This window comes from Varroa jacobsoni, unplaced genomic scaffold (genome assembly GCF_002532875.2).
Source record: "Varroa jacobsoni isolate VJ856 unplaced genomic scaffold, vjacob_1.0 scaffold_149, whole genome shotgun sequence".
Taxonomy (NCBI): Eukaryota; Metazoa; Arthropoda; class Arachnida; order Mesostigmata; family Varroidae; genus Varroa; species Varroa jacobsoni.
The window spans coordinates 83383-104741 of NW_019213051.1; the positions used below are offsets into that span (position 1 = coordinate 83383).

Here is a 21359-nt window from a genome sequence, read left to right on the forward strand (position 1 = left end):
TGAGAACACATGGCAAAAAACCGGAAGGCATGATTTATGAAGATTAACAGATTTAAACAGAATAGGAAAAATAATAAAAAAAAGGCAAGTTTACAAAACCGATAGATAGACATCAGTCGAACCTAATAGTGCTCAACACAAGTCTCCAACCTTTTTATTTCTTACATAAAAGTCGAATGTAAAAACCGAGAACTAAAAGAGCACCGAAAGCAATATTTAGCGCAAAGTATGGAATATTTGTGGCGAATTTAAAGATTAAATGACTGAAAAGATGATAAATGATGAAAAGATGGGTTTACAGATGAATTACTTCCGTACCAGTAAATTATTACAGGATAGTTTCTTTATACTCCCCGAAGCTAAAGTGAGCAAAACAAAATGTACGGCATTTGTAGCTATGAGACGTACATATAACACATTACTTTTAGTTACCGTCTGAAAGGGTACCGAATGAACGAAGCGTGCTTCAATTTCGACAAATAAATGCGCAGTAATGGTTACAGTTTATAAGAGATTTAATAAAATGCTTAATGTAGTAGTACTCGTGTTCAGTAATACGTATCAGAAGTGGTAAAAAAATATTTACATGATGGGTTTAGAATGCATGATTGAGACAAAATACGTGCGGAATTCAGGCCATATATTTAACTGTATGCAAACTATTATGTTCTGATGGAGTAAAGGACTAATCACCTACAGCAGATGCTCAATATTTAAAAACATCAAAACTTGTGTGGCGATAGTTTTATAAGAATAAATGTAAAGCAGTGAGATTCTCAGGAAACATTAGAAGACAAAAAGGCCAACAAGGCAAACATTCGAGCTATAATGGAATACAGATAGAGATAGTTAATAACACATTCAGATTAAAAACAAAAATAACGAAGGAAAAGACACACAAAGGTAAAAGTATAAAATTGAAGCATTGTAATTCATTGCAATATTATTTTAGGAAAACTGTTCTTATGATGCTAAAACTTAATGCAATTGTGACGATTCATGGTAATAGTTGTCAAATTAGATGCAATACAGAAAGCAGCGATACGACAAGTCATGCAATGCGAATCGATGTGCCGCTTTGTACTTAGAAATGTGGAATATCGAGTTTCTTGGTTTTAAAAATATAGGTAAACAATAGCACAGAAAGCGAGAGTCAAGGTTTTTGAATCAGTAAAAACATAATAACTTAACAGCGAAAATTATGGGGATAAAAGCGGCCGAGATTATAAGAAAAAGTGTGTTAAAAGGAAAGAATAATGGAAAACACTGATAAATTTTTTATGACCAATCGTTAGCTAGCAGTATCTTGTAGCTTCTGGCTTTTGAAACTCTTAAAACAGACACTGCTACAGCAATCATACACACGAAGCTACACAAGTTCATCTTTTCTGTGTAATCACATTGTGAGGAACCAGAAAAATTGATTGGACATTAGTAGAATGTAATGAACGAAAATATATAAAACCAAGCAAGGATATTAGCAACAGTCAGTGAATGCCAGTCATTTTATATAAATCACGTAAAAACCGTATATAGTAATGTGCAATAATAGGCATACATACACAAAGGATACCCCTTTGATGCAAACCGGACGAAATCATACTCCCAAAAATGTTTTCCATAGCTGACTTTTAAGCCACCCTTCAGGGCTTTGCTGGTGTAGGGAACTCAATACGTAGAGAATCAACAAAAGAAAAATGATTACTGTATTTATTGCTTTCCTTTAGTTGCTCGAATTTTTACTGAACGGTAAACGTGTACCGATGTTTAGATTCAAAGTTAGCCTACCGCTATATCTTTTCGGTCAGTAGACATCTACGTTATTAATGTCATGGATACCCAGCGAAAATAATTCTTCCTAACCTTGCTGAATTCCAATATAGTGTCAAACCTAGAGTGTTAAAGAGCCATATTTGAAGATTGATCAGTTTGACAAGATAACCTGCAAAGTAGGTTTTCAAATCTTATTTGGCCCATGGCCCACGAACTCATTTCAATTGTATTATGTGACCCTCTTTTAAGAAAAGGGCTTTCGTATCATACTCTGAGCCTATGCTCTGAAACAGAAATCTGAGACCGTTCACTTGCACATCGTCACTAAATCTTAGCTGGCAAATTCAGGTGAGTTATTGGAAATTGGGGTGGTTTAAACGAATAATAGTTGCATGTTGTAGCTACACAGACGGTTTATATGAAAATTGCGAACCCACTATACGCGGTATCCAACTCAAAAGACTTTGCTGGGATGCCAATTACCCAGACCACTGACGACCAAGATACCCGAGAAACCCGTTCAGTGGCATAACCTGCAAACGAAGTTGTAGACAGGATCGGGTTGGGAGCAGTGCTCGCTCGGAAGGTTGCAAGCGGGTTGTCGCATTCGATGGCCACGCTTTATACACCGAGTGTTTGGTGGCAATATAAGCCATTGAAAAGTCTCGGCTGTAATCGTACGGTTGTCACTTAAAGGGCGTCACCGACAGTATTGTACTGAAGTATCTGACTACCAAATCACAACCCAAAACAGCATTGTTTGTCGCAGCATACCATACAGTAGACATTAAGGAGCGGCTTATACAAGGTACGGAATGAACAGAAAAAATATTTTTGCCTGGGTACGATTGTCGCTAGCTTGCAAGAAGGAACTCACGTACAAGCACGCGCATTCAAGGGTGGCTTAGGGTACAGATCGCCAAGAAGGCGTCGCTGCCCTACGTTGCCTTGCCTCAAGCGGACAACACCATCACTTTGTGTCACTCGAATGGAATGGCTAGCTGCGTTGCCTTCCAGAAGACGTCGCAAAGGTTAAATCTTGTTTTTCGAAAGCAGGCTGAAGTCATAGTTCTAGGAAGGTAGTGTCTTGGTATACTGCGGAGTCGAAACCCGGAAAGGCGCGACACACCACACGCGGCGCCAGTACTGGGATGTTCGTCCGGATCTCTAACGGGCAGAAGGGTTTTTACGCCCTGGTGATTTATCAAATTATTGCATGCGTTTCGTGCGTCCAAGGCTGTGGTTCGCGCGCTCGAAGTCGTGCAGTACTTTTTTGCGGATTTTGGGACCTTCGTGACAGACAACACTTGCTTCACATTGCCAGAGGTAACAGACAACCTCACGTAAAATCACATTGGACACATCAGGAGGGTTGCCGGGAACCCTGGGAGAACTGTTTTAGCCAAGAGAGTGATACGGGTGGTCACTGTTAGGCTTGGTTCTTTGGTGGCTCTTCTTCCTCTTTAGATGGACTTGTTTTCAGGAGCTGCTGCCCCGGGTTACATTTTACCTTAATACGACGATAAACGAGAGCTTGGAGAAAAAGCCGTTCGAATTACTTTTTGATTACCAGGCTGTGCTATTCGGGAAGCCTTCAGGGAGCAGGAACACTAGGAGACGTGATGCCGTAAAGCGGCGTCGGCGCACACATTAACAACTTTGGAATCCACAACGGCAGATGGAAACTCGGTTTGAGCGGGGAAATCCCGCACTACAGACGTTCCAACACGACGCAAAGGTACTGGTAAGGGTCGAACGGCCGACACTAAGACTGCTCAAGAAACTGCAGCCGTGCTACTAAGGACTCTTCGTTGTCATGGCAGAGTGGCCTCGCATAGTTACCGGGTTGCTACTCTCCCAGGCCGACAGCTGAAAGTGAACGCAAGAAATGTACGGTTGTGCGCTGTCAAACATATCTTAGTATCCTAAATGTGAAGAGGAGCGCAATGGATGTAAATTATAATGTAATTTTTAGTTCAATGAGACTAGGACTATATAAAGGCTGCCAGATATCAAACTATCATAGGTCGGTGGCAGTATTGTAATCCGTAACAATATAAATGATATTATGATTTTATGTACCTATGCTAAGCTATAGCGTAAATAGCCTTTACATAACGTTGAAAATATATTTGAAAACAACACATGAATCCATAAATCAATATATTAGATATTATTAAAGAGATAAATTTGTTTAGTATGTGTTAGCGCTATGACTAGTCCCGTTTCATTTATGTAATTTTGTAGATTGTGCACTCCGGCTTCGTTTTGTGTAGTTAACGATTTGGACGGCTCTAAACCTTTTCTGGTACGAAAGCAGAACCTTTAATCCCGAAGCAATTATATCGAGCGGCTACTAATAATGGCTACACTAGATATGTCTACTTACGTTGCGGGTCTCTCTTCATCAATAGTATTTACCGTGCACAAGAAATTTAACGCAATGCTTTAGACTAACATGTGTGCATGGCGTAACAGAAGAATATATATATTGAAAGTAGTATATAGTATCAAATCAACGGCAAATGAAACAATCATGACACTTCTTTTTCTTGTATCGTCAGGATTTTAGTTTTTTGCCGGTATACTAGACTAATGTAAAATCTATCAAATCTTTTAGCAAAATCGTCGGAATTTCATCAAGGGCGTAGCTATGCTTCGATTCATATCTTTATCTATTCACAAAAATTCAAAAAATAATTACACCTTTTTTATTTTTATTTCGAAAAACCATAGTTTACCTCATTTATTTTGAAAACGATAAATTATAAGTAAATAGCTCAATGTAAATATCACTACACTGCTTATTATGAAGTACATATTTCAAATTTCACAGTTTTATACTGGTACCGTTCTGCGATCTTTTTTTGTTTGCGAGATGCACTTGTATTTTTCAGAGCTTAAAACTTTTTATTGGAATACGGCTATTCAGTTTTTTAGTAGGCAACTTGCAACAACTATAGAAAAGGAGCGCTTTTCAAATATACTTTTCACCTTTGAACCACATCGTTAAAGACAGCTCGCCTTTTAAATTCTGTGTTCAGTGAAGGATCTATGAGTGAAGGCAACGTCAGCCGCTAGTTTAAAAAACTTTGGCCTGGTGCAAAGGTTGTCCGATTCATTTTCACGAATCCTGGTTCGATGAAGTTCCCAGTATTTTCATTATTTGGAGATCGTGAACAAACTCTGCAATACGCAAACTAATAAATAATGTTAAACCACTTCTATTGTATGATCGCGATCTCGATGGTGCAAAAAGTGCAAGGGTTACATTTCAAGATTTCCTGCCATCCATCATGTTCAGCAGGTACTTATTATTATGGTTATGATCATAAAAACTTACCCTTAATATACATATTCAAGTCTCGATATGATGTCGAAATTGCCTCTCGATACAGGTTCCTATACCCCAGAAATCTAGAGAACTTAAGAAATAATTAACTTATCATTCGAGTAGCAAAAGGTCATAGATGATGCATTTTTCGAGTAAAAATAAAGGAACTAAGCTATTGAAAACAACTCGAAAAGTAAGACCTTACTATTCAGCATTTATGAAACAATCTAATATTTATATTATTAAGAACAGTGCTGAGATACCCTATATGTGAGCTTATCACAATAAATATTACCACTTCTCAGTTTAGGAATATTACACAGACTGAGTAGGTGTCGCTATCACACATTTCGAGCTCCTGCTTACTGTACACACATCCTGTAAGAAGTATCTGTCGTTACTCGACCATAATAAAAACTTTTTTCACATATGATTAGAGAATATTACATTAGTCATCTGTAATTCTTTAATGGTAAAATGCCAATACGTGCTTTTAACGATACTGCGATTCATTTTACGCGATTTTAGCACCGGCTCGCAGAATCTTATTTTCGTTATTGTACTAGGGAAAGATACCATAAATAGACGCAATATTCTTACCTGTAAATTGTTGTTATCTGTAACGGACATTACCCCTACTTATTTGATAAAATCCTATGAGGTAAAATATTACAACTGCATTTTTTGGAGAAGATTATCTTGTTGTGATCGGATTCTATATAGTACAAGTGTACATAACGGTAAAAAATGCAACTTAAAAACATTACAGCAAATGATTCTAAGATTTAGTTTTAAGGGCAGATTTAACGACGGTCTATATCTTGTTGAACATTAACGCGGCAGAAAACCGAGTTTTTATATATTTTACAAAATAAATCACTTTTCATTTTTTCGCCGCAATTTTTAGTTCCGTGTGTGTAAAAGATGCGTAGTGGTTATTGTAACATAGCTCAATTACTGTACAGGCATCATTATTTAACGTTTCATATATGCACATAATGCTGAATCGAATTCTTCAAGTGAGACAAACCCGACCAAACGACGGAAGCGCTTCATTTCGCTTGACTTATAAAAACAACTTCACAGACTACCGATGGAAGGCTTGCAATCATAACCTAAACAAGCAGGAATATTATACAATTTACTAACGGTAATTTCGCTTGAGCACGATACCTTAGCTATTTTAGGACCTACTATAATGCAAGACCGAGCCCTTCTACTTTTCTTTTATTTTGCTATCAGTATTTTTTTTTAAATAATATGTATCTTTTTTTCTTTCTAATTCCTAATATTATATGCAAAATATGTAAGAAATGCATCATTAATGTTAGACTTCTAAATTTGCAGGTTAGTATCAGCAATGGAGCAAGAGAACGAAGCTGATCGAAGCCCGAGTCGCTATGCCGAGAAAGAGGGCGTAATTAGGTACTACAAATAGCATGAAGAGATCCTTCCCTTTAAAGATAAAAATGTCGCTGGACTATAGAAGCAACTACTCAGCAATGGGATACAAAAATGTTATGCAAGCATAGAGCTAGGTGTCAGAGGCGGCAACAGAAGCAGAAACGGGGCAGTGTTGGCAGGAGGCTTTCGTAGATAATGCCGAGTAGTAAGTAGCTGCTAAGGCAACAACTGAACCTGGTGCAGGCATTGCAGAAACGCTTCCGGGAACTAGGAGTGAGCACCTCCGACAAGGCCTTACAGGATCTAGCGAGTAATGAATGACACATTTTTTGCTTCGGCGCAATGAATAATACATATACATGATATATAGACAGTTATTTGCGCCTCCACATCGCTTGGCGTCAGCCCCCCAAAGAAGCGTCACTATATCCGCATCATACATAAGACAGGAACAGAGAGAAAATGCTCTGTCGGCACCTGCTCTTGGCGAGAGCTAGGAAAATATGGAAAAACAACAACCAATGATAAGGAGCGTGTAAATGGCTGGGTATATCCGTAGTCCGATGCGTACTCGATCATTTTCATCTATGAGGAATCACTCTCTCGGAAGGTGGGCGCGGTGAGGTTGCGCTTAGTAATTGCATTTTTTAATATTATTCCTGATAGAACGAGCCTGAACTATGCAACAATCATATATATAAAAGATTGTTTACCTACCCTATTTAGCGAAATGCTCTAGTTAAGAATTAATAAGAACGACATACTATGTGGAAATGAAATCTAAAATTATTTTAGTTATAGATGAATAGGATATAAATAACGCTACCCGACGATCAGGCATAAAACAGTTCGATTGTGTACGATACAGCGTTTCACGCTAAAATCTAAAATGAGAATCAAATGATACTTTAAATCGTATTTCTAAGAAACCTGATTTTTTTTTTCAATTTTAGGAAATACGACAAAAGTGAGTACTGAACATCTTTGTTGTAAGTAAAGCATTGAAAAAAGACATTGTAAGCTGTCTCCTGTCTCTGTAGGTAGGTCTTCTGAATACATAAAACTTTAACTCCACTTCCAGTAATCCAAAAAAAAAACAAATATTTTTTGCAATGGCAATACTTCCAGTCAGAAATAGCAGTAGGAGATCGTTCAATACTGTGGCTAATAGCAACGCTAGTGTCAAAAGGTAGGTTGTTCAGAAGAATGTAAGCGGTAGGAAAGGATTAAGCTAATCATTTGCAGCTGTTGTCTACAGGGTCAGAAGTAACTAGCAAATATCCCAGTTCAGTGAATTTCAGTGGCCTCCTATAGTGTAACGGTTAAAGTGTGATGCTAAAATATATGCACGTTATAGTTCGTAAGTATAAAATTTTATTTTTTATCTAATATTTTTTATTTTTTTATTTACAATTTTTACATTTGCTTTCTGTTTTTCTTGAAGAGGTTGAGGCCTGCGAAAAGTATAGGAACGCAGTCTGTGGACAAGCTTTAGACTTATTACTGGTAATGTTATATATTTCTAGTATACAATCGTTTCCAAAATCTAGAAATTTCTTTGGACTTTTTCTATACAAAAAATACCGAAATTTGAACCATATCGTTCCATAAACTTCTCCTTAAGTCAAAATGCTTTGATGCTTAGTCCAATCATTTTTTAACAGTCTTTAGCTATAATTATTTTTCATCCAGCTTTTCTTTGAAACAATTAAAGTGTTTCTCAGACTACTGTTGCGTTTGGTCAAATTCAGGTCCTTCGGCACAATCCATGCTGCGAGCCTCCGAATAAGCTTTCAGAATGATCCGACACGTCTAAGCTTTCTGCGAGCTTCCTAAGGGTAATTCGACGCTTCTCCAGGACAAGGTGTTATACCTTTCCACGTTTTCATTTAAAATGGCTGTGACAGGTCGCCTAACATTAAAGTTGTTTTTACCTCTCTCTCTCGTCCGTTGCCGCCAATATCGCCTGTACATTCCATATTTTTCATGGTTTAGCTACCAAGAGTCTTGTGCAGCATTCGCACCACTTATGAACACTTGCTTTCACTCATAGCACAGGTCACGATGCACGCTGTTTAGTATCATATTTTCGTTTTCAGAAAACGAGGCCCGATTCCGTTTAGCCGGCCAAAGCCCAGCGTCCCTTTAATCTTATAGACCTCACTGAACAGTTTTCTCCGAATTCTCATTCGGTACAAATTTATAAGCATCACATACAAACCAAGTCGTTTTTAAGCAATTAATCGTGTGACAAAATTACCCTTCTTAAAATTAGTGAGTGCCTCATCACAACTATTTTAAAATGTGTTAATTATTGAGCTTATTTACGACTCGAACTGAATTTGACTGTAGACAGGTGATTTAAAATTTGCGAAATCCTTACTACAAAAATAAACCCTCGTTTTCAATTTGTCTACTCACTTTATATCACTATTTTTTGGTAGATACGACAAACAATTGGGAAACAACGGGATTAACCTGGACATGATGAAATCTCAGCTTTCTACGACTAGACGAATGCAGTCGTATGGACTTTTAAAAAAACAATATTTGTTTTACGGTCAGTGAAAGTTTCATTGGAAAAATAAAAGTAAAAAAGCAAAGCTTCTAGGGCCCACCTGTATGAGCCCTCAAGGGAATACACAGTTCCTATAAGAATTGTGTTGTACGAATTAAGCGACAAGACTCAAATCTTTTCTTTTATGTCATGATCTTTAGCCAACTATTGTGTAGTCAAGCCATTTGCAACTGACTAAAATAATCGCACACACCCATACATTTCGTAGTACCTATTATTTGCATACGTGAATTATCGGAATATCAGAATAATCAACGTGCAGAGGCATCCTGGAAAATACGAAGCCTACATACGGCCCATACCTAATGCAGCCGCATGTGAACATGTTTTTGGAACACCACCGAGTAAACAATCAGAATTACATTAAACGGTTTCATCTGCTTACAAGAGTCAATATTTTATTTACTTGGTTTATTAATATATTTCATATATTAAGTAATGGGCAAAATCATCCTCAGTAATTAATAACTTAAATATATTTTCGTTTATAGCTTTAAATATGACTCAGTTAATTAGAAGTGCAGTAACGAAGGCCATACAGTAATTATCAGCGGCGAGGATATCGTCCACCATCTTGATGTTAACTCTAAGAACTTTTATCTTTATAAATCTTTTTCTGCCTACTTTAATAGCGAATCTGCCTGCTATTAACAGAAAATTAGTCATAGACCGTTTAGTTTCGTGGGATGGGAAGTGTGCAAGTCGCACCAATTATTATAGCAGTGTTTTTCAAAAGCCTATCAAGTGTCTGGCATGCTATCGAAAAAAAGTTAAGGCGCAGTAGTCACTGCACAGTGCCTCTCTGCTTCGAATTCCCTGTATATACAGAAAAGATTTTACTAACGTAAGGGTAACCAATTACTGTTGTAATTCGTCTTGTATATTGTATTACACTAAAATTATGATCGCCTATTTTGTTGATAGGACTTTAAAATGCTTTTAAATGAGTTTTATTTAGGCGGAGTAATTCGAATGCACAGGTCATACTCTAAGGAAAAGACAAAACGGCTCAATATATTATGTTCATCTTCGTTAGTCTAGCAAGACACGCTCTCTAATTTACGAGAATAAATAAAAGTTCAATAACGAATGGTAAGAGACTAAGTCGGTGAATTCAGTACAGGACTGCTAACTTTTATTTGAACGGCTTCCAGCTGTAGATGGAATGTTTATATTATATTTAATCGGTATATTTTCCCGAAAAATAAATGATTCAGGAGTGTGGATTACAAATTATTAACAATATTCTAGAAAAATTGATAAAAAATAGAAGCCTTACTAGTTTGCGGCATGTCTTATATAGCACAAGGGACACACTTTAAATTGTCATGGTCCTTGCCTTCCTCAAAAAAAAATTGCTAGGAATGTTTATTGTTGGTAATCTCTTGAAGACATTATGTGCTACCTGACTGTGAGAAACGAATATAAAAATGTACTGGAAGGCATAAAAATGTGGGATGCAACCAGTAACAATGCATATGGATTCCTGACATCCTTTAATAAATAAGAGCAAACACATCCATTTCTCAAATGTTTGTCGCCAAGGATGAGAGATTGATCGTTTACTTTCCTGAGCGGGAACGGCAGGTTTCCTCACCACGGAGCCTGCATCTATGGAGATTCTGGTTTGCACCCAATGGGACCGTAAAGCGCAGTTGTGCTACAAGCTTCTTCCTCCTAGACTAACATTTTCTACGGTACGGAAGTCATGATAAGTTGAGCAACTCATAAGAGTCGCCATAAAATTTGCCTGAAACTTTACACCAGAGGCGTTAGTGGCTTTGGTTGCAAGTATTTCGCACATACATTTAATTAAAATGCCAAAAAGTATTGAATTCTCTTTGTAACGAATCTTTTCGTCATCAACAATAGTGCAAAAAAAACAGCAGCATTATTGACACCTGTTTGCTATGTCGGACACTTTGACACAGCGATTTCTTTAAATTATTTACTGGAAGTTTGCACGCATATCTCGGATAAACTCGTGTAGCAGCGAAGCCATACAGACTTAATCTATTGTAGTTTTTATCGGTAACATGTGTCTTACATTAGCCATAACAGGCACAAATATCTAAAAATTTGAGAACTACTACACTCCAACGCCATACGCAAAGTCGCTTCTATGATATCTAAACCATTTTATTGTATGTGTTGTAAACCTTACAAAAAGGTATGGCACTGGATTATTTTAAGTTACTATACTAACTTAAAATACTCCGGTAATTTTTGAATATTTTAAAAATTCTGAACATTTGCTGAACAAATCGTTTTACAACACCAACTTTATTAGATTAGTATTACGTCACATAGGAGAAGAAAATTGCAGTTTGAAAAAGCTACGCTACCACAAAAAAACTCACGCTCAACTCAGAAAACGAAAATACACCAAAAAGCCCCCAGTCTACAAAAAAAAAACCTCAAAAGGGACCATTCTACAAAGACGGTTCCTAGAGCGTCAAACAGGCATCCAACTTTAGTGCATATATATATTGTAAAAATGTAATTAGTGGATACCAATACTATTGCAACTATTGGGCTAATGTAAACAGGTCACTATAGTAGTCTGGTCATTAAGACGGCGACATTATCATTAATGTAGCCGAAATCACAACTAGAAAGGTGCATCCTTCGCAGAAATCATAGAAGGGGTAATCATATAAAGCCAACACAAAGGTCGACATGCGAGAGGTGGTTGGCTCCACTATCACAGGGATGCTCAGGTGCTAGGTAGGAAATAATTTAGGCTGGTGTAAGTCTTGCCAAAAGGCTCAAATTGAAACGGAAGACCCACGCATGCGTTGGAACGGAGGATGGCATTGTCTCGCCACCATCTTGTGCAGCATTGTATAAATTGCTGTTGGTTCGAAAGAAGATTTACCTCAGTGGGTTTCATTGCAACTTAGAAAAGTGGGTATCACTCTCAACGTCAGTTGTCAAAGACTGGAACACGAAACTACAAGTACGACTAAGCAGCCTTTTGAAAGAAACAATCGAAGATCTCGGCTATCACTTATGTAGGACCACCAGCGGTGAAACGAACACAGCCCCCCGAGATCGATACTCTAACGCACGAAAAAACCTTCACGCTTAAAGAACTTTTCTCTCAACACAAGGTTTTTAAGTGAGACAACTATAAATTAATGGTTTGTCTTCGGTCGGACTACGTCTGGTTACTACGAACGAATTGGTAAACGTAGCACACAGAGCAAATAAATACATGAGTTCAACGGCGCCGACGCAATGGCGATAAAAATCCTATCTATGCAGTCTCCAGAAATAATTGCAAACATCGCAAGAAAATCTCACAAAGGTAGGCTGCCATATGAGTGGAAAAAACGAAGGTGGTACTAATACCAAAGGAAAAAGGAGGATATGGGCTTATCTGCCTAATTAACACCATTGCCAAGAACCCACGCAATCTGAATAACTAATACGCATTACCTGAGTGTGTTACCAAAACTAATAAGCATTCTGCCACGCTGGTTCAAATCTCAGCGATAGCAAAGAATATAACCAGATATTAATAATCGGAAAAATAAAGCACGAAACAAATAAATATTTAAGGAATATAAGGTACTAGTGAGGTTAACAGTTGTTTGTGTCGTCGTCATGCCGTCCCATAGGTTTCTTGGATTAATTCCAGATAGGCTCAGCAAGACCCATTCCACTTGGGCTCCTAATGAAATTAAAAAATAGGTGATTCCAAGGACACGTTCAGATAAAACAAATAAATAGTAATGGTAAATAAAAAAATATCAAAAAGAGCGTTTAAACCATTATAGAAGATTGCCTGCAATACCATGGTGAACCATTGGGTCGGCTCTCATTCACTCAGTACGGTTTCAGAAAGAATCCTTCGGCCCGCACCACCATCCAACAAGTGGTTCAGAAAGCAGAACTGGTCCACGACTAAATTAAGGAAACAGGATATCTGCGAAGTGATCCTATTCAGCGTAAAGAACGCATTCAATAATCTTTCGTGGTTTTAGGTCGCGTTTATTGGATATTTAAATGAAACGGCACTGGTACATTATCTAAGAGAATCGTTTTTTAGTGAATAAGATGGAGCTCTTGTGTAACTTCGAAAACCTTTTTGAGAGACGTTAAGGGAGCGTGTCTGAGCGATGATGAGCCCTAGTGTATGCGAGAATAAGGTACACCGGGGCATAATGCCCGAAACTTTGTTTGCATTTCAACATAACCTATATTATTGAGCCATGTATAAGCTGTTTCTTCTTAAGGTCAGGCTTCCTTGCCCGGGATGACCGTGACACAAGGATGAATGTGAATGCGATAATTCGAGATGAGCCTGCTCAAGCGCAAACCTCAAAGCTTATGTATTTACGCGATGCCCAACGCGCCACGATGACGTTGCCAAATATGGTTAATACTGCTGTCAACTGTGGGTCGAAAGAGGCATCCTTTAATTTCAGCAATCTCGCAGTTAGTCCTGTACAGGCCGTTGTTCTTGAAATCTGAGTTCACGGAGATTGATTATTCCTTAATCTACCTTGTAATTATTGTTATGTATTGGTAGATATGTTATATTGGCATACAGTGCGATATGTAACGACTTAGATGCCCTACCCAAAAACTGTAGTTTAACTATATGGAATTGCAAGGTCTTCTTGAGAGTGTATACATTCTTACCCGGCGTCGTAAGCACTGATGTGCGGGCCGCCTGAAATTAAAGTTAAATTTTTTAAAAGATACACCTTGTGGTCTTCGTATGAAAAAAAAAGACGCTACGGTGCGTTTTTAGGTCGACTACCGTGGCCTGAATGCTTAGCAAGCGACATATACATTTGCTGCTATGGATCGACGACGCCCATCTTCGATGTCCCAATTGGCACCCGCTATTTAGGTACTCCAGATGCGATTAGCAGGTACTGGAAAATTAGTATGCATCACGATGACAACGAAGAAACGGCATTTTACACTTCAGAGGCCTGTATTGTTTCAAGCGCATACCATTTGCCTACATGCTCCCGATATTCCACAGGCCAATAGATAGGATCCTTAGACCTATATCAGACGACCCTCATCTCTCTCAGTGATGTTGTCATCACTTCGTTCGATTTGTACCTGCAGAATGATCTGGCGAGCATCGACCATGTCAGTCTATTGTTAAAGGCGAAAAATCATACTTTTGATTTTTGGAGGCGGTAGATTAGGGCTATAAGATCATTACCGACAATGTTTTCCTGAATCTAAGGAAATCCCGGTAAGGAGACCCTTCAGGTAAGTAGTTTTGCGTCCTACTGCCGGCAGTTTATACGGGACTTCAGCTTGTATGTCCCATTTACGCCATAGTTAACATGAAGGACTTCGTTCGGGATACCAACTATGAGGGGGACTCTCGACTGTTGAAGAGGAGGAAAAAAACCGGACCTGTGTATTTTCCGATATAATTCTGAGGCACACTGGTAGACGAATTTTAGTGGAAGCAGGCTGGGGGGATGCTACTCATGAGAGAGGAAGCACGAGTGAGTCTCCGCATACCCTAGTTGCCGCTCGATCGACAGCAGGGCTAGATGTTGCTTGGCGGTAACATAGGCCACCAAGAAATTCTGGCCGTATTTTGTACGGGTGGTTATTGAAATTACTGCATCAAAATATTTGAAGAAGAGAGGAAACCTTTGTGCAAAATTGACCCCCAATTGACCCCCTGGGTCTTAAGCTTTTGTACGTACGATTCCAGAAGTACGAAGTCCTTCAAAAGAAGGAAACCCTAAACATCAACTTGATGTTTGCAGTGCCCTTTTTGGGGCTGGGGGCGACATGGTTTAGGTGGCTGGGATGTAGATTTTTTTGAATGCTCTTCCATGGTAACCATTAGCAATAAGTATGCGGTTACCCTTGGTTCAAACGTCAGCACTGACAAATTACCAAATGTCGAGGAATGTAAGTACCGAAGAAGACATTGAACTCATCGCTACAAAGGATCTCTTTGTATACTTACCATATCCTTTTATAGGGCTGTTGGGTTTAATAAACCTTCAGAAAGCCCTTTTGCGTCCTAGTGGTGGTCGATTGTTGCACAGCTTTTGTTTTACTCATGCTGGACGCGAGAGCGATACTCAGATCTGTGGTCCGTGCGCTGCAAGTTGCTTAGTACTCCTCCGGAGTTTCGGCATCATCCTAATGGACAACATGACCTGTGCGAGAGATGGCCGCCAAGGGTAGTTCGGACGATTACTTATGACACTTGGCTGCCGATTCCAAAGGCTGACTCCTCGGGCGACATTTTTTCTCAATACCTACCTAAACTAAAGCTTGGAAAAACATCGTTCAAACAAATTTTCGGTTACCGAGTCGCCCTACCTGGAGAGCTCTCCGGATATGGGAACGTTAGGAGACATCCCCGCGGCGCTGCGCATATGCGTACATTAACTCCTTGTTAAGCAACAAAGTGAAAATGCGGTGCGAGCGGGGAAAGGTTCCATTATAAAGGTTCCATGACGGCGTGCGAGTGCCAATAAAGGACGAATGGCCAACGTTCAGATAAAAAGCTGTAATTATACTACCGTGGGCCCTTCGCAATTGTGCGACGAGTCCATATAGTTACCCGATTGCAATACTACAGATCGACAATACATCGTAAATGGAGGATGTAGTACAACCAAACAAACAAAAAAGATGCATGCAACTAATGTTTTGTAATTTCTAGGTAAATTGGCCATAGACGGTACATGAAAAGCTTCCTAATGCCGAATAGATTGTGGTAGGTTGATAGCAGGTTTGTTGTTCGTAAAAATCTTGAGCTCGGTTCTCCCGTTTAAGGTCGTTGATCGTCATATCGAACATACATTCACTGTATGAGCACCACGAAAATAGGTAGTTTTTTTGCCCATGAAACTATTAAGACAATTATAAAAGTTTAATATATATATATAAGGCATATCGTCTTGGATCTAAAAAGTATTTTTCGTTTTTAAGGAGTGCCCACTACTGGTAAAGGACGTTCGGCGCTGCTATTCATAAAAACCGTCATTGTTTAAACGTAGCCCACAACAATTGGATGGTGTTTAAATTCAAGAATCATAGTGACTACTTCAATGAGTTAATTATCTTGAACTTATTTCTGGAGTTGTTTTAGCTGGTATGCTACATCATGGTTTTCGTAAACCTGACATTAACGCTTTATTCCAGCAACTCTGATATTAAGAGAAGCAGATACGTATCACCATGACAGAAACACCGTTAGTGCAATAAAAATTTTGTAAGTAGCAGAAAGTAAACATATGTAACCTATGTTATTCACTATAATTTAGTAGTAATTACATTTAAAATTAGGAGAAATACTGTTTCTTAACAGTCTGTTTTTCTAACTGTACACATACGTGTTACACAACTTAAGCCTTTCTCTGCCTCACCCTGCAATAAAATCCAAGTTTTCTTGACAGTTGTTTTAGTTTCGACTGGAAACTCTCAATTCGCGATCGCATCTGATCGCTCACAACCCACGTGGTATTAGGATTCAAATACTTGAAATTATTTCCTAACCGATCTATCGCACGGCACTACATGAGAACTATCTGAAAATGTCAAAACAGTACAGATGCCTGTAAAAAAAAACTTCAGTAGGGTTCGTCCATCCATAGATGCATTGGAAGGGGACAATAACGACACATCAATATAAAGATCTTGTTCGTGTACTCTCTTCCAAGGTAGAATTTTGCAAAGTTTTCTAAGGCGAAACGGCATTTCAGGTATTGGTTCTATTATGGCTGTGTGGCTTAACACTTAAAGCATCTATACTAATCTCTTATGACGGAACAGATATGAAAAGTGCATCCATTGACTTTAGAGTAATGAATGGTGATGCTGCGGCCTATATATTTTAAAAGAACGAACTTGGTGGTGATAACTTTTTATGATAGGGCATGGTAGTTTTAGCCTCATAGCTATAGTCTTTCTCATTTAATAGTGGTCAGGAAAATAAGTTCTGATTCTAACACATACTCTTCAAGAGACCCACTTGAGTACTGTATTTATTTATCTATAAATCATCGCCTTTGAAATAACTAAACAAGCAAAGGTTTTGAGTTTCAAAAACAAAATATTTGCGGTTGACTACCTTTACACTATTAGGAATGTCAGTTACCTAGGAAAATATAATCGCTCAAATTGGCATAGTGTCCTGGTCAGTCAAAGTCAACCAAAAACTTCCGATGCATTCAAGTAGCTATCAGCGGATTACGCCAGGCAAAGTGAGCAATGTAGCGAGTGCATGTTGAGAGACTTTACGTGCTCATTATAGGCTACGAGACTTTTTAGTTTAGGCAATAAATCGGCACGTTTTAAAATTTCGGCTATGAAAACATCGAATCCATGTTGATTATTTTAGTCTTTGCATATTTGCCAGTTTGAGCAAGAGAAAACGAAGATTGAGTTCATCCTGTTACTCGCTGTTATCAGGTTGAAGTAAAAAACCACATAAGATAATATTAGAATGGAAACGTCTTACGCGATATTAACCGCAGCCTTTAGCGGCGGCTGTAAATTGAAGAGTCTATATTCTCAAAAAAATGCGGTTGTTCACTAAAGCTTATTTCACGTACCCAACGTATTAGCGAAGCTATGGTGGTTTTGAGCTCTTTTTTTCCATATATGATATACATTAGCAGCAAGGCCATCCCCTGTGATTTTATAGAGCTATGATCTAGTTTTTATCCTCATCCACAGTCGAAGCCAATTCAGCTTTATAAATAAAGCGACTAACTCATACGGAAAGGTGCCAATATCCCTGGTCGGCACTGACGTAGATAAGTAACAACAACGCGAACATCATTGCCAAAATCACCCGTTGGCCCGCAGCCGCATTCGGTTAGTCGTTACTATGATCGTAGCGGCCGATTTCCAAGAATTACGATTGACACCATAGATGACACCATTTTAAACGATTTTGAATCTAGCTTACAATTATTGCAACGAATAATAAGCAAGTATGTATCTGTTTTTCAGCTATTGTATTACCATCGAATTTTCAATCGAAATATCTGCCTTTCGACTTTCACTCCACCCTATACACATTATTTCGCCTTCTTATTCACCGCAACATTTAAGAACTTAAAATATTAACAGCAAAGCGTTGAGAACTAAGAAAATATTTAGCTTCTACCTTGAAACATGTACTGTCTTTTCTCTTATGGCTGCCAGCTGCAGCTTAGGTTTTTCTGTCCTAAGATGGCTTCATTATCATTCGTGAACGAATCAAGAAGAAGTTCGCTGCATCTGGTGTTGCTTGTCAACCCTACACAGTGTTTCAGTTAGGCGAAGAAGCACCGTTTGGCGTGCCCCATCCCAGGGGATGATGTTAACTAAAGACAAATTACGCTAAGCATACTCCAGAGAGTAACCTGTCGCCTCTATCTACCCAAATCCCTGAGCCTATTCTCCGGCAGCAATATAGCTTCTATAGAGGAGCAGTACAAAAGTATAGGTTTTTGCAATTCATATTACTCCGTAGATAAAATTATTTGAAACTACATACGTGAAACTATGTGAAAAATAGTATATTTTTGTTCAATTTTCGAGGGAGAAACGAAAAAATCACAAAGTGGCTGGAACATTTGAACTATAAAGTTAGTACAAGACATGCTAATCCGGTTAATCGTGCTGAATCTCTGTATAGGTATGCCCCATTATATGTTAACAACTAACTTTATCAGCAGCTGACTCTATTAACAAGTTAAGACACCCAAAATTGGCCGGTTCATGTGTATCGTGTCCGCCCTATGCTATAGTCGGTAAATATTCTGAATGAAGCGCACAAATATACTTTTTACTTCGTCACATTTTTTTTTTAAGTAACCGGACGCATTTGTGTATGCACATAGTCAAAAAAAACCATACATAGGCTCAAGGAAATCTTCAACAGATAGGCTAATTAGGATAGGAGTTAAGTTTTTAGCTTTCCACGAAGCATTTTATAAGGTGATTAAGGTTCTAAAAAGCCTTTTATATTCGATCAAGGGGCATTACTTAAATCAAATAAGAAGAAAAAAACGCATATTATTGTGACTTCATTCAACTACATCATTTATTCTGGTTTAACGGCTGCAACAACCTTTTTAATAATCTAAGTATGCATTTGGGCACAAAACTGAAATTTGCTCTAAAACAAATGTATTGAGTTTTACGTTTGATTCTGGCATTATGTTCTGTTTTAGGCGCCTGGCTCCCAGCACGAAATGAAACGTGTTCACGTCCGGTTTGCAACGTAGACCGCCTCACATTCTCTGAGCTTAGCAGACAGCGATGTTAACACTACATCGATATGAGGACTATTGGCCTCTACTAGTAATATCCGTTTTTGCTGTGACTCAATGTTAAGAATACATGCACACATCTAAAAGATTTAGATACTGTAACCGAAAAGTGGTGAATGAAGACGAGTTAGAGATGCATGACGAACGATTGAAGTCCTGTCATTGGTTCGGCTCGATGTTAGCTCTCTGGAAATGGGGATAGAGCTGATTATTAGCGCTAGATAGTTTGAGTCTTGCAGTCCAATTTATGACCGACGAAGATCTAACAACAATAGCATGACTGGTGAAAATCATCAGCAAAACGCTTTCTCTCCGAACGACGGGTGAAATGATGAAATACGGGTGGTACTCGCATGATGCCATGCGTTCGAAAATTATTCATATCACACGCTTTAAAGTGGCTAGCGTGCCTGAGAGACTTTATTCTTCTTGGTCGCTGATCCCCAAAATATTCTGAGGAAGTAGCTCTGTGCTACCTGAAATCTATCATAACATACTACTATGCAGAACCTCCGCGCAAAGGTGATGTGCGCTAAAAAAAAAGGTTTTTCAATGAATAACACGAAGCCGCATCAATGAGATATTTAGGCTACCTGCTAGGGTAGTCGTTGCGAAAAATGAAAATAGTTTGTATGTGAGACCCCATAAGTTTCGTCCCCTAAATTAACCGGCAGTTTTACTTGGTGTGAGGCTTGGAGTACGCGGCCATTTAAAACGAATAAAGGTAGCGTCATCTGACTGCGGTTTTTTGTAAAAAACTTGGGATTCTTTTTGCACTCGCCTCAATAAGATTAGGTTTGCATTGTCGATAAAGCAGGCCTCTTTTGATATCACATCGCGCAAGTCACCTATTGATGAGCTAACGGATTTGATTATATTTCTAATGTTAACTGTGAATATAGCTCCCACGTCCGTGACTTCTTATCAGCACACAAGTTTTTGTTGATACGGTATCCCACGGTGTGGAACATCGTTTTTGCCATTTGATCATTGATGCCAAAGATAAGTTCTGACGGATGCATATTATTGTTTTTGATCTGGTGGGTGTTTAGATACCTAAGAAGGACGTGTTGTGAAGGTAGACTTACGCATAATTTACTAACTGTCTAAAACTTTGTAAAAATTTAAATCAAATAGCGAGTAGATCGTTTTTTCCAACTGATTGAACACAATCTTTTTATTTATTAAGGAGAACAAATTTATTTTGCTGACTCTGCTGTATTACGATAATATTGTTATTAATAATATTTATTATTTAAAATGGCATTAATATAGAAGCTCAATATTTTTGTAACATTTACTCGTAATTACATCAAAGAAGGTGATTCCTTGGCAGTAAGTAGTTACTGATGATATACTCATTAATAGTATCCAATTTTCCATTTTAATTTTAAACGTTCCAAGTCTTTATATTAATTTTCACTGGACTCCGTATTGATCCAGTTCTGAGAGATTTTAGTTTAGAGACAATAAGTAATGACATTTGCCTTTTGCACTTCAACTACTTTGTTTTGGCACTTCAACTTCTTTATCGAGTTCTCTGCCAATCCTTTAGGTTATTTTTTTTTTTTGTCGCGAATTTATGCACTCAGGTTTGTCTATCTAGGGATCAAGCATTCGTATGCCTCTCTAAATTTAGTTCGGAATGTGGTCATTCTGAAGAAGTCTCTATCTACTGAAAATAAGCTTATTGTTCCTAAAAAAGGTACCTGATTGGTAAACTTGAAATAGCACAACAGGCGCCAACCACTGTCACCGTGTGTGGGCACTCAGTGGCTGTCGCTCACAAAAAAGTTATCATATAGTGCCTTCGGCTCAGTCATGTGAAAACAGACACTAGTTTGTTTTTCTTTTTTGCTAAATATATTTTAATCACACTAAAAAGAGCTCTGCCTTTTGGTTAAAGTTCATATCAAATCATCATTGAAAATATTGCAATGCGTGATGCTATATGCTTGCTGTCGGGTGTTCTAGCTCAGCAGCTGATTATATAGTG

At 38.3% G+C, this 21359-nt stretch overlaps 1 protein-coding gene and 1 long non-coding RNA gene across 13 annotated transcripts in view; one reads left to right on the forward strand and one right to left on the reverse strand.

Annotated features, from left to right (window-relative positions):
- Window positions 1-21359, forward strand: part of LOC111269636 (uncharacterized) — a 178946-nt gene that overhangs the window by 22979 nt on the left and 134608 nt on the right. For 6 of the 12 annotated variants that reach the window (XR_015314657.1, XR_015314659.1, XM_086972158.1 and 3 more), the window contains exons 2-3: window positions 6455-7130; window positions 7465-7478. The exons of 1 other annotated variant lie outside the window; for it this stretch is intronic. Coding sequence is in view for 7 of the 11 variants with exons in the window: in XM_086972158.1 (XP_086828284.1) it covers window positions 7051-7130; window positions 7465-7478 (94 nt within the window). In the remaining 4 variants the exon portion in view is untranslated. Of the gene's footprint in view, window positions 1-6190; window positions 6258-6454; window positions 7131-7464; window positions 7479-8262; window positions 8933-21359 lie in introns of those variants that run through there. 5 more of the 12 variants (XR_015314660.1, XM_086972166.1, XM_086972176.1 and 2 more) reach the window with 5 other exon arrangements.
- On the reverse strand, window positions 19107-21354 carry LOC147753868 (uncharacterized). The gene is made up of 2 exons (XR_015314661.1): window positions 21073-21354; window positions 19107-19549 (listed from the first exon to the last, which is right to left on the reverse strand). It is a non-coding gene; the product is annotated as an uncharacterized LOC147753868 (long non-coding RNA).